This window comes from Ammodytes marinus, assembly GCF_949987685.1.
Source record: "Ammodytes marinus genome assembly, chromosome: 3".
Classification (NCBI taxonomy): Eukaryota; Metazoa; Chordata; class Actinopteri; order Uranoscopiformes; family Ammodytidae; genus Ammodytes; species Ammodytes marinus.
Window position 1 is genome coordinate 28,944,200 of NC_137232.1, and position 16,557 is coordinate 28,960,756.

At 40.5% G+C, this 16,557-nt stretch overlaps 1 protein-coding gene across 3 annotated transcripts in view; it reads left to right on the top strand.

Moving 5' to 3' along the window:
* kirrel3b (kirre like nephrin family adhesion molecule 3b) overlaps positions 1-16,557 on the top strand; it is a gene marked incomplete at its 3' end in the record, with an annotated part of 145,534 nt that overhangs the window by 101,609 nt on the left and 27,368 nt on the right. For all 3 annotated transcript variants that reach the window (XM_080053634.1, XM_080053635.1, XM_080053633.1), the window contains exons 4-5: positions 8,000-8,157; positions 13,813-13,963. In XM_080053634.1, the coding sequence (XP_079909760.1) occupies positions 8,000-8,157; positions 13,813-13,963 (309 nt within the window). The remainder of the gene's footprint in view (positions 1-7,999; positions 8,158-13,812; positions 13,964-16,557) is intronic.

The window sequence follows — 16,557 nt, forward strand, 5'->3', positions numbered from 1 at the left end:
AGCGTGTGCAGGCTTAGCCGTGGATGCCAAAGGAGAATCAAGGTCTTGTGAATTAGTCATGAAGAAAGAGAATAGAAGGGGTTTCAGGTCCAAAAAAGACCCCTGAGGCTAATTAAATCCCTCGCAGCAACTTGGCACTGCTCCAGACCTTTGCTCTAATCTTTTCTACCTTAGGATGGGGACCACTAGAACAAAAGCAAGGGAGATCACCATTGTTTGATGAAGGTTTGCTGCTGAAAAACTACTTTAACGTAATTGGTTATGTTATTTTTTTTTCAAATGCAACGTGTAATTTTGTATACTGACTTGGCTTTGACATTTGAATAGAGCATCAGTCTTTCTTGGATGTTCTTGTTTCTCTGTCTCTATCATCCTTTTTCATATTATTTTATTATTAGTTTCATGTTTGTCTCTCTGCATGACTCACTGAATCCTTCCTAATGCAAGCCATGGATTTTTTCTTCTAACTTCATTTCTGCTAAATACAAAGAAAACACCTTAAAAGGATACAAAATGAATGCAAAAGCTCATAGTATGTCGGTGTTATCTCCGTTAATTGCGGTTTTTAAAATTTACTTTGACAGGCAGAGAGGAACTCAATAGATAACACAAGTAGCTTCTCATTACAGTTGAACAATATCACTATATTTATATGCAGGTTTTTCCAGGTATTCTCATTGACAGTCCTTTTGTGAATGTATTCTGTTATGTTACTATTCTAATGAAAATACTACAAAGGATGTGCATAATGTGTTGCCTTTGGAACTGAAGCAAGGCAAAGCAGCGTCGGTTTTTGACAAACCTCTCACAGTAATGTATATCCGTGTTCCAGCCCTGTCCATTGCAGGGTCGTTATTAAGGTCATATTGCAGAACATGCTTTTGAATTCAGGCAGAAGTTGAAAAGTGCTTTAAGAGGTTGATCTGACTCGTAGCATATGAAGACAATTAAAACAAAGAAAATATGCAATAGCTAAACTTTAAAGACCTTCCACATATCTTCAAAGTGGCAGGCATTTTTTTAAACACAATATGTGATTATGTTCTGACAAAAATAATTGAGCGAGCCATTGCAGTGCACAAGATATTTGTTTCGCCTTACTGCACCATTAACATTTTGGTCCTATGCTTTGGCAACAATTAATTATGTACACAAAAACCCAAAGGAAGCTTTTGTTATTGTTCTTTACAACCACAGCCAACGCTAAAGCAGCCATTTCTTTGGATATGTCTCGATTCAATTCAAGGATCACACACCGCCATCCTTTTGGTAATGGATGTGAACTTTAGGGCCATGGTGAAACAAATACTACCACGGAATTAAGAGCGTTCATGCTGAAAACAAGACACGGTTAGTGTTCAACACTGTCAATGAATGTGCATTTTGTCAAAAGAAAAACGCTGTCCGTGGTGCTAGACCTGTTCTCAGCTAAGTGTGCTATTTCACTGCTAAATTAGGATAAGAGAAATGTTTTGCTACTGCCTCACCATATAACAGCTTACACAAAAAAAAATGTCCTCTGTTTTGTCTGTTCACCTGTGCAATTATTGTTATTGGGCCATGCAGAATTATGTGTCAGCATAATCTCAGGGTAGCCCCTGTAGGGTGGTTTGACAACTCTAGTGGTAAGCCTAGTTACTTTGCTATATGATTTATTACTTCTTTATGACCTACAGCAACCAGTACAAATGTTGTCCCAAAGTACTCGGGTGTTTGTAGATGCACATGTATTGCTTTTCAAATATCTTTATTTCATCATTTTAAGGATGTAAGGTTATACATCATACCTGCATTACACTTACTCAGTGTGTGTATGAGCCAAACTGGAGGCCCTAGGAAAAATAAAATCTTCCCAGCAGTCCAATTGTAGAAGTAAAAAAAAAAAAAAAGCTTATGGTTCTCCAGCTTAAGTAACCAATTTGTCTCTTACCAAAGTGAATTTGGATCTGGCCAAGCATCTCAGTTGAAGCACAGGGAGAGATATAAGATGTCCTTAAACGATAGTCATTCCGGGAGTAAAAAATATGACTGAAACGTTTATATTGCATTGCCTTTTTCCTTCCATTTTGTCTGAAAGACGAGATGTAATGATAACTACTATGATCTCAGAGACGCTGGGAACAGGTGCCTGATTATGGTAGACAGACTGCCACGTGGGATGTTTTTCCCTTCTTTTTTTTCTCTGCATTTCAAAAGAAGGAAATGAAATGACACATTACATCCGTGTAGCTGCAAAACAACAGTATACTGTTGCAACAGTACATGGGCTGCTGGTGCTGATTTCAAATTCACATCTCGTAGAATGGCGTGAAGTGAACAAGTAAGTAGGAAGTAAAGGCTTTTTTGGTTGCTGCTTGTTTTTGGTGGGGGGCAGAGCCATTTTCCTTGAATGGTACTTTTTCCTCTAAGAAATGTTTCCTTCAATGGTACTTACTTCCACATTTACCCATTAGATTACAAACTGCCTCTATAGCGCAATTCTTTAAAACTTTCATTCACCTCCGGCTTTTTTATGTACCTCCCTTATTCCCCCCCACTTTCGCACATTATTTTCACACATTGTTTTGCAATTCAGTCATCTGCTGCTTTTATGTGTTTATTTTTCGTACAGTATGCCATGCTTTTTTGTGATTGCCATCTGTCATCCTGTTTGCGAATCATGTTAAAGTATTGTGTGAATTTCTTACACTTCTTTGTTTGTGCCTAATTTCGTGTGTGTATGTGTGTGTGTTAGTGTCTGTGTGTGTGTGTGTGTGTGTTAGTATGTGTGTGTGTGTGTGTGTGTGTGTGTGTGTGTGTGTGTGTGTGTGTGTGTGTGTGTGTGTGTGTGTGTGTGTGTGTGTGTATTAGTATTTGTGTGTGTGTGTGTGTGTTAGTATTTGTGTGTACATATGCGCGCACACATGGCTAAGGATTCCGCTGGCTTTTCAAACAGATGTGGTGTAATGACAGCACTTGAAGAGGGGATCGGTGATTTGGGCCACCGAGCCACCACGCATTGTCTCTAGTATCCACCTGTGTTGGGTATTCCGCTTTTCTTCCTTTCTTGTCTTCCTTTATTTTTTAACCCCGATCTATCTATCACAAACTCTGGCAAGCTGTCGCACTGGGGATGACAGGCGGCCCCGTGCTAGAAATCCTCTGAAATAGACAGGCGAGTCAGAAGGCTTCATTGTTGTTCAGGACACGTATTTCTGAGGCACAGCGCTACAGCAGCCATACACGTTTGCCAGTCCGCCATCCAGCCTTCTATGCAAGGAGCTCTCCCTCCCTCCTTCATCCATTCGCCTCCAAATTGCTTTCACCCCCCCACTCCACTCACTCTTCTGGAAAGCTGGGGGTGCTCACACAATATCATTGGCTGCCTTGTAGAAGTTCTTCCCCAATATTGGTTTGGCCTGGAATATCCAGCAGGTTCACCATCAGCAGCACCAGTTTTTCCATTCTATCCCCCCAGACCGAAAAGGACTTCTCAGCAAATCCCATTGCATGTGGCAGCTCCCCCCCTCATTTATATTCAAGTTTTATGTTTTGTGTTTGGGGGCTTTTATGTCCTGTATTTGTAGAATTCATATATATATATATCACGGGACAAAAGGCAGCTTTATTACTCCCAGCGGTTTATTCAGGAGCCTTGTGGTTGGTGACGGACTTACCGCTTTGCATTGTTGAGTTAATTACACACCAATATGCCTTGGTCTCATTTTATGGACCTATTTAATTATGCAGTTAAAAGTAAATTATCTCGCTGAAGTGCAGGCTTTCTGACACATCCTTATTCTTTTCTTTTTTGATTGAGTTATCCGAGACGGGCTTCATAGTCAGATCTTTCCGGCATTGGTGGATTTGGGAGGAAATGAATCCCAAGTCTTATCTCAGAATGAGTGAGGTTCTAAAATGTAAGCAGCCTTTAAACTAAATACCGGAATGTAAATTGTGATGGACCAACTCCATTTCTCCCCCAAAAAATGTAATGCTTGGCGCTAACTAGCACCATGACATTTTTGATCTGAAGAAGCCATGGGTTAAAGTCACCCTGACCAATTATTTCAAATGATTGGTAATGATCTGGCTGTGTCTCATGGCAGTTTTAAAGGCTGGGGTTGAAACCACACGCCTTACATCTTTGATTAATACAGACGGGCAAAAGAGCACACTCCTTTGTAACCGATATGTGCTATTAGTCATCTTTGATTTCTATAAAACCTGCAATCACTGAAAAATATGTAAATGTCTGAGACTGTCTGTATGCATGGCAACCGCGTGCATGTCTAGGCATGGACATGAATACGCAGATTTGCGAAAGCGTTGAATTGAATTTTATTATTATCCCCGAGAAGAAAAGTAGCGAGGGGAGCAGTTTGTAGTGAGTCAGCCCTGTAATTAAAGAGGGAGCGATCAATCTGTACCACTGACCACACTACTTATGCCAAGTCCATCGAATGGCTGCAGTAAAGAGCTAATTTAGAACCATTAGGGACTGCCGAGTTTGCAAACAGCTCAGTAATGATGATGGCTGATTCAAGTTCAAGGCTTGGCCTTGTATAACAGTCAGACCTGGCAGTCATAAGGCAGGATCAGTGGAAGATCCCAGATAAAGAGAAAAAAATCAGTTTGAATTAAACTTTCCTAGCCATTCATTTTTAGTCAATTTACTTTGGGTCATTGGTCAAATCTACACATTTCTTCAGCAGACATTGAATATTTCCCTTGCCAGGAAAAGGAGAACAAGGTTTCTCTTTAACTGAATTTTGTGTAATCAAGTCGAGTCGCCTTTTTGCCTTGGTGAGAAGCTTTTTCCATTCTTGTTTTTTATTTATTTTTTGGTTCGGATTTCCAAAAGATGCCTTGCACATGTTTTATTTATCCAGAAAGAAAACAACACTACATTCCAGTACAGGCTGTCACAAACTGTCTCCACACTGGCACCCTCTGCATACAGTAAGACCTCAGACACAATGGGGGGACAGAGAGATACAGAGGTATATGAACGCAGGACTGAGGCAGCCAGCCGTGTCCCTTCTTTTTTCTCTGTCTGTTCTCTCCTTTTCACCCTCACTGTCTTGCTGGCAGCCAGGCAACCCTCCAGGGGGGACATGCACTGCAAAAGTGTAGCATTGCTCTGTTTGGTCTGCCTGTGACCTCCTATCTCTCCCATGTTACTCCGATATTTATGAAACCATAAACTCGTCTTGCACTGTATACGCTCTGACATCCCTTAATGGGAAACATACGGCCGAATAATAGCAGTCAACTGAGACTATTAAAGGTCAAAGAGAGGCATAGAGTGACTATCTGAAAAAAATGTGCGGGTATAACCCTGTTCATTAGTGGTGTAACCCTCTGACCCTGTAGTACCTATGTATAGACACTGATATGTGTTAATAGGGTATTGGATGAACATTTTATCCTCTGGAGAGAAAGGTGAACAAAAGCCTCCCCAAGACTGTTGAGCACTTGCCGAGCAATAAAAATGAAATCACCTCACTATGATGAATGGTAAACAATCAATTCCGAAGTCCTATCAGTCACATATACTGGCAGACTTTCCATTCTAATCTCCTCCTCTCCAAAAAAAAACTGTCTATAACTGCCTTATGCGCTTGACTGTTAATTAATGTTTAAGTCATGTGTAGAAGAAAGCACTGACAGCAAACCAATAACAGTGAATCTTTCACAATCAACTGTCACACAGTGCGATCACCCAGCCTCGCATCTTGTTCGTTATTTCTTTAATTAACGACAAATGGGAGCGAGCCGTTTCGAAAGTGTGCCGGCTCATAGGGTTTTTCCACATTTGCATTACCACGCACTAGCTCTATTCCGAGTGCAAGACTAAACCAATGCGAACTTCTTGACCTTGTTTTCAATCGCTGATAGACGAGCGGGAGGTGACCACATTCTCACACAGATTCTTTCTCGACCTGCCGAGATCAGCACACTCTGTCTGATCTGCTGCGTGCTGACCCGAGGATTCCTCTACCTCTAGTACCAACCCTCCGCATACTAATGAAGGCCTAGATGAAAGGGAGCCGGCCGGGGCAGAATCAACACAGCATTGCAAAGTCAAAACACAGTACACACAATAGGAAACTAGTGAGTGAGAATTGTCTTTGAAATAGCATGTTTACTTGGTCCAGTTTGTTCGAGTCATTAGTGTGGTCTTAAAAAAGAGAGTCCAAAATTCTCTCTTTTCCCAACTTGGTCTGATTCACTTCTTACACATTTTTTTATATACGTTTGGCGCTGGTGGAATGAATGCTTCCAAGTTTATTTTTTATTGTTTTATCATTTTTGGTAATGAAAAGGCATTAGTCATAAGAGAACAAAATGCCACCCCCGTGTGATACAATAATGCGTTGGATAGTGTGCTATATGTGCTGTACTGCAGATGATACTGACACATTTTCATTGAGGTGAACTATAAACTCCATCTAATCCAATCAAAATACACATTTTAAAGTTGTGATCTTAAAATATTTCTGTTTATGAAGTTCATGGCGGTGAGAACCAGTTCGGCAAGCATTCCTTGAGCAGTTAATGTGTCTGAAATGGCTAAATAATTAGGAAATGTTCAGTTTGCATTAGCAGTAACTTACTACAGCCCTGACAAAGACAAGTACAAATTTGTGGCAATTTCAAGCAAAAACCAAGTTAAGCAAAGTGATAAGAAATGACAACATAGAACACTGAATGCACACTGCCATATAAGAGCTATTTTACACTTATTGTCATTAAATGTGAAAATCCCAAATTGCATTTTCTTTGTTTTCATTCATCACAGTGCCACTGACAGCATACTTCTAGCCCGTACAAACTTCCTCCTGATCACAATGCTTGTGCAGGGGAATATGGCAGCTGCCTGCAGCCTTTGATTTCATCTTGCCCCAGATCTGCATTGTAATGAGCACTCAGGTCAATCAATAATTTACAAGAGTTTCAGTTATCAACGAAAAAAAGAAGAAAGAAAACAAAAAAGCAAACAGATCATCTCGTGGGTAAAACAGGAATAGGACTTTGATCAGTGCCATTCTCAGACCCATACTGCATCGCTGTGATGCTTTCTTCTCTCTACTGTATTTGTCAAAGCTGATATGGAGAGAAATAGGGTGAACAAATATTCATATGTATGAGGGGGGGTTGTGCACAGACTGAATCCTATTTGATTTCGACATGTACTGTATGTGTGCATCGTATGTGTAGTTTGGGAAACACATCTGCTTTGAATGATGCCAGAGTTGTTAGTTATTTAGAGTCTCATGCTGTGACCTGTGCAAAGCTTTTCCGGCCTCAAACAGCACAATCTATTGCTACTAGGTTTTAGATATACTACAAGCATAATCCAGGGGAAATGTCTTACTTTGTAGTAAGCCCTTTTAGGGGCGACTGTGGCTCAGTTGGTAGAGCAGGTCGGCCGATGATCAAAGGGTTGGAGGTTTGATGCCCGCCCTGCCACCTGTGTCATAGTTGTTGTGTCCTTGGGCAAGACGCTTCACCCACCTTGCCTCGTGTGAATGTCGATAGTTTGCTATCGGTGTATGAATGTGTGTGTGAATGGTAACGTGTAAATGGGAACAGGTCTCCCTTGCAAAAGAGTCTTCGGACTCAATGGGATATACCTGTATAAATAAAGGTAAAAAAAAAAAAAAGAGTAACCATAAACATGGCTTTCATGTTTTAGAGAAAAATAATGTGTACACAAGAATACTTCTTTTGTCCCTTGTCTGCCGTCTAATCACTTTCATTAAATGGCTATGACTGCATGGTGTGTGAGGGTAGGTGTCATGCAGGAATCAATGTTCGCTGCTAGTATGCCATAATTCTGCATTCAACAAAAATAACACATTCAATAATGTATGATTATTCACATTCTGTCAATAGTCCAGATTGAATTATTAGAATAACACATTCCCACATTTGTTTTCCTAATAAAGGTTTCATTTCATATGGTTGTCAAATGGCTAAATGGCCCCACATTTCTCTGTGCTTGTATGGGCAGTTCCCCCGGAGGACCCAGTCATCAGTGGAGGGCCGGTGGTGAGCCTAAGGGCCGGTGATCACCTCAATCTGACCTGCCACGCTGACAACGCCAAGCCAGCCGCCTCCATCATATGGATCCGCAACGGAGAGGTTCTCAACGGGGCCATGTACTCCAAGGTAAGCATGGAGGTGTGTGTCATACCAGGTGTATAGAGACCGGCTGGGGATAGTTAGTAATATTGGGGAACAGGGTTGCAGGATGGCTGTGCTTTTTTTTTTGTATTAAAAGGTGCACAATGTTACTTTGAATGTGTCAGAGAAATGAACATTTTCTAAGGTGTATCCCCAGGTACACTGTTTGAAGTGAGTATGTGTTGTAAACTAACGGCAGGTGCACCACCTTTAAAGTCACCTAAGATTAGTATTGAAAACACCCATTACTTTACATGTCTTGTTTTGCTGCGAAAAATTACTGCAAAAGTGCTCAACGCCTGTGACATGTTCCAAAGTGACTGCCTGAGTCATCAGAGGGCGTTTGCATCCAGACTGCTCGCCGAAATGAAATCCCTTGAAAATCCAGGTTGTGTTTTGATTACAACAAGATGGCTGACCTTTTTCTTCCTGTATATACGCGCCGGCTCAGACGTAGCAGATGGCGAGATCAGGGAACCGCCGGTGTGACTTTACGTATCTCGCCCGGCGCGTTCCCACATTTGATGCCACGGTATACGCAATAGCCCTCTGTTCACACCAGCCTGTTGTGGTATGATCACCTGACTCCCATAGACTTTTGACTGACATTCACTCCTCGAAGGCTAATTATTGAATCAACACTGTCATGTTCTATTTCCATTTAAACAGAGCACATAAAGAGACTAGGCACTTTGGACACACTTTAGAGAACACCTCCCCCGCCTTTTCGCTCGTTTCCTAGCGCTGCCTCATCCCATTATCGGCTTTTTTCAAAGAGGCAGATAACTGCCATTGATTGGACTGGGGGTACAGCACCGGGCGCATTTGAATAAAGTGATTTGCTGGAGGTGCCGCTCGCTAATGGTGGGCGGAGAGTGCGCTCCGTGCCTTGACTTTGTCTCACACCGAAAGGCAGATACTGTATAAGGGACATGCTGTTGCTGGTGTTAGCTGATGGATGTTCACATCATGCCTGCACTGAGCCCAAGTATGTCACTCTGTCTCCTCTTATCTCTATTGCCTACCATTAAAAAGCAATGGCTTCAATTAAAAGGAGATGACTATTTTTTTGGGGTCCGAAGAGCAGTGAGGGGACGTTCGGTAAGCATAATCATCTGCTCTGATGCTCTCCTCATATCCCGCAGATGAAGAGGACTAATGCGAGCAGATGCGATGGAGGGTTTTTACAGAAATGGCTTTCCTGATGGTGTCGCATCTAATGATAGTTCTGACCCAAAAGATAATTTCCCACCAAAGCCTCCAAAAAAACCCTCATCTCTATGACCTCTCGGAGAAAAACGATTTCCCGGACCGATGGTCGAAGAGAAAGTGTATGAATAAAGCTATTACTTAGCAAAAATGTGTGTTGGTTTTTGCCATATAAGAAGGTCACTGAACTGACACATTGCTTATCATTAGTGAGGGTATAGCTTTCGGAAAACAGAACTGTAGTTTATTATGGAGGGGGGGGGGGGGGGCACCCCCCAAAAAACTAAGTGGCTGGAGCCTGTCACAGTAAGCTCGAATGATTCAAGTAGAAAGACTAGCTGTGTGAAGATGTGGGCAGGAGGAAATTAATGAATAATGTTCTATCTTCTCTCAAACACTCATCTCCCATCTGTGCTCCGTGGCAAACAGCAGATGACTGTGTGTGTAGCAGCCTCCAGGTCTGAGCTGTGGTTTTGGAGGTGTGCACACTTCCTCTGTGATACTTTTTTTACACTGGGATGTTACAACAAATCATTTGAAATACATGATGCATTCTCCTCCCCCGATGTGTTACATATTTTTTTCGTGAACGCTCCAATGGCAAAGCAGAGAGGTGAGCAGGAGACCGGGGAGTTATCGCAGTGTTAGGAGGTTGGATTTTTTTATTTTTTTTTGTTAATGACATTTTGATGTGCTGATCTTCCTGGGAATAGCGGTATGATGCTTTTTTTAATGGTATACCCGCTCAGCATTGCTGTGGAATTGTATGCTGCTGTTTAACATCAGGTAAAATTGATAAAGTTTACATGAAACTGCTACTTTTGATTGATTTAATTTTTCAGCAGGAAGAAAAAAGTATCCCATTTGTGATCCGATTTCCCTTTTTTTCCTACCACCTTACTTTCCTACGAGTGGTCGAAAGCGGCTGCTTTTGCTGCCTCTCGGTTTCATTATTTTTTCTCTTATCCTTCATGGGAGTCTGTTTGTGTAATTAGAGCACTTTATTGCATTTTAATCATCAACCTCATTGAGTAATAGGGTAGGAAAATACTTACAAATAAAGCAAGCTATTAAAATTTGAGTGGGCATTAAATAGGTCAACTCTTTTTTCATTATGAAGCCGGTTTAGTTTTGCCAGCAGCCGAGGAGAGTATTAAGTGTAAGGGCTCTTTACATTCACCACTAATATAATTTGTTCGTGCCAGTTTGAAAAGAGCTCAACATATTTTGGCAAGCTAATGGACCTTATTTTTTAAGATATACAGTACATTCAAATAGTTGAATATAGATTGCTTCAATGCATCGCTATAAGAACTTTTGATTTGGTATTTTCATCTGAGTTGATAGCGAGTAAAGTTAAATAAAGAAAGCTTTTTAACCCCAGTAAAGAAAAAGAAAATGTCACTTATGCATTCATATGTAGTACAATGATAAGAACATTGACTGTTTTGGGTTAGATAAACCTTTTGTTGTCCAGAATATTAAAAAAATAATTAGGCATTTCAATACAACCCAGAGATACATTTTATATCAAATCAAAGGCTTGTTGGTTGGGTTAGCAGAATATTAATGATGTATAAATGATTAGCTTATGCTTATTTGGTAAAATCAGCACCATCCCTGCAAGGCTTTTTTCCCTTACATCCCCTATTACTGATCCAATCAAGGCTTTCCCAGCGTGCCTGCAAAGGTCTCAGTGGATCATTTTTAATTTTGACTTAATGTTATGAAGTTTGCGTTATTGATGACTTGGGGGGGGGGGTATGAATGAAATGCTCATAAAAGATGAGTAACAAGCTTGCTTTGATTTTTTCCATCAACTATATATTGACGAAATTAGAGGATCAAAAGGTGGTTCTGAGACTATAGTGCTTTTTAATGAAGAAAACAATAATAATGTATTTTTATTTTTAATAATAAACTAATAAAATAGAATCATGTATAGTTGTCATTATTCTTCAAATTAAGAATAACGTTTTTTTTTTAATACAAATACTTGGATTAGTTTTCCTCAGGATATGGTGCATTTACATGTGTTGTGCAAACTCAATGACGACAATATAGTATATGATTTGCATAGAAGATATCATCAATTAGCATTGCAGTATCCATTCATATAATGATAACCCGAATCCTTTTAACTACGTGTCTGACTCGAGATCCAGGTTTTTAGGTGCTAGGTCTAAAAAACAGCAAGCGCATCAAGTTTATTTTAGTAAGTAATACATTAAATGCAGCCATTTTTTTTAATGAACAGATAATCCAGGTGGCCAATGCCTGATCGTTTACTCACAGGTCACAGGTAAAGCCTGGCTTGGCAGTTGCAGCTTAAAGTCAGGCTATAGTTTAGGCTTAGCTATTTATATGTTAGCTGGCTCAAGGCTTGTTAAGCTGCTATTTTAGGTAGAAAGTAAACTGAGTATACCTAAACAAAACAACGCAAAATAAGCTGTATAGCAAAGAGATGATGTAAACAAACACAGGCTGAAATGAATGAAAATATTAGTTATAATTCCTCAGTCACCGACAAGAGAGTGTCAATGGAATGCCCCTGTTGAGGTTTCTGGCTAGTTGCTGCATGTCTCTTTTACCCTCTAGTAGTCAGAAATCAAATCAACACATGCAGCTTTAATTTACCATGGAATAAAATCAGCCCGTTCCGTCTCAATCCGTGTGACTGTTGCCATTCCTAGCCTAGCCTGGGTAAAAGTATTCTTCACATATGCTCCATGCAGTGATATGAAATTGTATCAGTTTGTAATGTGGCGTGGTGTTGAATTCAACGCAGCATCCGGCTAACCCGTTTCCAAAGATTAATGACTTCAGACAGGTCCAAAGCGACGCAGGAAACAATCCTGATTGTGTCAGAAAGGATATTACATTGACATATCCTGAGTCTGACAGCCAATGCGTTCTGCTTAGGAAGTGACTCATGCACAACTATGAATTGCATTGCATGGTTCTTCATACAAATGGACTCCACAGAAACATGCATGGCATATTTAATGTCCTTAAACTTGAAGCTCTTGTTTGTGTATTGATGAGCATTTTCTTTATTAATCTTCACACAGGTGCTTCAATGTGAACTTAGATGTATGAGGTACTTGAACTATTTGTAGCAATTTAATTATATTTTCCCATAAACAATAGGCTATGCGTTTAGCACAGCGGGCATGAAGTTAGATTATATTTCAAATAAACCCTTGCATTACAGTAGACTGCTGACAATGAGCCACAGTTTGACTCAGGTAATGATTAATGGGTAGTGATTATGGTGGTTGAAATATGCTGCTTAGCTCTATTTAGGACATTGTATTATTACAGTTATGTAGCTGGCTGAGTTTCAGTCATGACATATCAGCTTTTCGTTTCATGTTTAAGGCTATTGCCCATAAGTACAGAGCCATAACATTTACAGAAGTTTTGATTTGCAGAAGTTGAGGTGTGACATTATTGCTTTTCTTGCTGACTCCAAGTGAAGGAAATATCCATGAAGGAATCCATACATTTGTGTGAGGCTGTTTCAAAGGTAGCAATGCAGTAAAGCAAGTCCACAGTCAGCTCCCTCTTGTCAATAAAGTATAGTTATGTTGCTATATTGAGTAAATGTTTGATGCACTTCACCATAGCCGGGCTTTATTTTTCTTCAAAAACGCAAAGCAACAGTGATCCCCCTTTAAAGACATGGCAGGGAAATGCATCTTGACTTTGTGGTTGACCACACTGTGCCCTGTTTGCCGACACAATTTGTTCTAGTCAGTGACTTTGTTCTGCCCCGCACTGGTTAACAGAGGCTACCGTAGCCCCCCCCCCCCCCTGAGCGTTTTAGGCAGAGTGAGAGCTATACTGAGCGCTACCAACCGATTCCAGATGGCTTCCACAATGTAGGGCTCAGAGGATGAGCGCTGAAAAGAAGATTGATTTCCTTTGTGGAGTATGACAAGCCATGCACTAGAGCGCGGCTCTCCAGACACACAAAAGAGGCTCAAAAAAATATATTTCTACTTTTTTTTTCACTTCTTCTTCTCAGTAAAGCTACAGGCTAGAGGGTTCTGATAGTTGTTGCCTCTTTCAACCCCTCGTGGGATAAAATGTGTGTATTTTGTGATTTTATTTTACAATTTTACACCCATCTATCAAAGTGTATCCGATGAACGCTTTGTTCCGTCTCTCTTCCCTTTGTGTATCACTTCAACGGTTTAGATTCCCAACTTGAATTTGAGTTATTGAAGATCCAATCTTCAAAACGTATTTGACTCGTATTATTGATGATGGATGGATCCAAACCTAAGGTTCCATGCATGACTAGCCATCGGACCATCCAACCCTGCTTCATACATTGTTTAAGGCGAAAAAAAAAACATTTCATCCACACGACTGCCTACACTGTTACTTTCAACTTCACTCAACTTTTACATTTGCTCCTTGCAGACCTTGCTCCGGGATGGCAGGAGAGAAAGCACTGTGAGCACACTCTACCTATCGCCTTCCAACATCGAGACGGGTCAGCAGATCATCTGTAAGGCCTCCAACAAAGCAGTCCCCAATGGCAAGGAGACCAGCGTCACAATTGACATCCAACGTAAGCATATATTACGTTTTATGTAGGTTTTTTGTACATCGTATTGTTTTTTTTTTATTTCCTTGGTGAGTGAGCAGTAAAGATGGAGAAAATTAAGTCTGCGAATCACATGCATTGCTCAATATTTCAGGTATTTCGCACATGTAGGGGCGTAAAACTGTCAGACGAACATACGAGACCAACACACTGTAAACATCTAAGATTTGTTTAATGCTCCGATGGATATTTATAATTGGTTTCCATTTTGCTTTCATACCATGTAGGTGTGACGATGGATTGATGATGCATAATTTTCTTTTTCCTTTTTTTTTTGCCCGCCATCATGAAATATCAAAGGAGCTGTCCGTCTAAAATGAATGGGTTGTCTTTTTTAGTCCGTCTACCTGCCTACTGTGGCATTACGCACACTGTCTCCACCTCTTTTATTTCCATGCTCATGCCATCAATCTCTTTGATGAGTGCATGCGCAGTTTCACTCCAAATAGGGAAAGTTAAGCCCAGCGTGTAAAACACATTCAGCCCTAAATTGTCAGGGAATCTTTTTTCTATCGAGAAGCCTTCACGGCAAAAGAGAGGGGCTCTGAACAAAGGGGATTTTGCATCACTCAACGCCCCTTCAACACCATTAAGTATGACTAATAAAGCAGAAAATGCTATTTAAGGAGCCAATATGACTGACGGCTCCATTATTTTCATTATGTACACCACAAGAGGCAATGCATGGCAAGAGCGGGCACAGCACCATCAGGCCAACTCAGGCGCGGGGGTAAAAAAATTATTAACAGTTGTTAGTGTTTGCAAGGCTGGCATTTTGTCCTCGTCATTTTTTGTTTCTGTCATGCCCTAGTCAGAGAGGGAACGTCTGCCCACATGTAAACTGATTTGTCACCATGTATAATGATGTGTCTGTGATAAATGCTCACCATCATGGCATCCTCCTCGCTCCTGAATGTGCGATTTAACCCTGAAAAATGAGTGCCGCGCATTCCTAATTAGCATTCCTAAATGTGCCCCCTTTACACAATTAAATCTCTTGACAACATTTTTCACAGTTTGAGATCAAACCGAGCGACAGCAGAGACTAATTGTCAAGATTCAAATTGTCTCCCATAAGGCTTAGCCTCGCGTTTGCCTCCCTCCTTCTCCCCCCTGCCGCAGACTTGACAGGTAAAGTGTTCAGCAGAGCCTCAGGAGTTTGTGTGCTAAGATCCACTTGCAAATGATGCTTCTCCTGAAATTGAAACATGCTGTAATTGAACTTTGAATCATTCGTGTTGGGGATAATTTTTTTACTTAATTTCAATACTGCACATACTGCCTGATTAGATTGATTCGATTATTAGGTTAGTGGCTCAACAACTGCGTCTGAAAACACTACATGTTTTTTTTTTTTATATAAAAATAAGCTATGATGCAGATGTACAACACAGATGTACGCTTTGAGCACTGTAACGCAGACGGATGCAGTAAACTCCTAATATACCAAAGGTAGAGATATGTGATTATTTATCTGGATTTTATTTATGAATGGTTTATTGTCAAGGTGTGCAGTGCTGAAATGTATTGTGACTATTTACCTATTTGTCCATTTCTGCAATTTGGATTAAGTGATCAAATGTTTTGAAGTTGCAAATCTGGAAACCACTAGAATATGAATGCACCACGCGTTTCAGAGATGGTGACTGCATTGGAGAGTGGCACCCAGTCTTATACTGTGACAATAAAAACAGGTGTCGGATGAATAAATGATAGAACACATCGGGAATGGTAGCATATGAAACTTGACTTTAAGGAGCAGACCTAGGCGCTTTAGTCCTCCATAGAGGTCGAGTGGTAAATATTGATGGCAAGCTTCTGTTGTCATACAGATGAGGCAGCACAACAAAGATGTGTCCCAATTCAGAGGATTGGAACTTTCAGACCATTAAAGAAAAAATGCTGGCTGAACCAAATCAACCCGATAAGAAAAAAAAGAAGCAAACAGAAAACCTGACCTTGTACATACAGCGGTTTTCTAACACAATGTATTCCTCCATGAACTAATATTCAGAATCAACTGTGACATCTCAGGTGCTCTTAACTCAGAAATGTATTTTTCTCATTCATTAAGGATTTTAATACGATAAAAAACAAAGATGACTCTTAACGATGTCTAGACCACTGTCAGACAATAGAACAAGGCCAAATGGAAGAGCATGTATCACATCTCAGAAACTGAAAATAAACCTAGTTTTCTTCTGCCCACAATACTGTCTTAGTTAGCCTTTCACTGCAAAGGTGAAAGCCATCACCCTTCCTATCAAAGCAATGGTTCCTTCAGACCTCAAGTGTTTCGGATTGTAAAATACATGTAACACTTGACCATCTACTTTCAATTGTGCTTGGATGTTCCCTTTTTAAAAAGAAAAACTCTTATTTCATGATTCAACAGCCACTGGATTATAAGTGTTGGCAGTGGTAAATGCTTCTAATAGCCAGCACTGATATTCAATATGTTTTGACAAAATTGGTCCTCGTAAAGTTGGACATCCTCAAACATTGCCGTATCTTCCCATGGCTAAAATCATACTGACGTTTATCTGGTCAATCTAGAC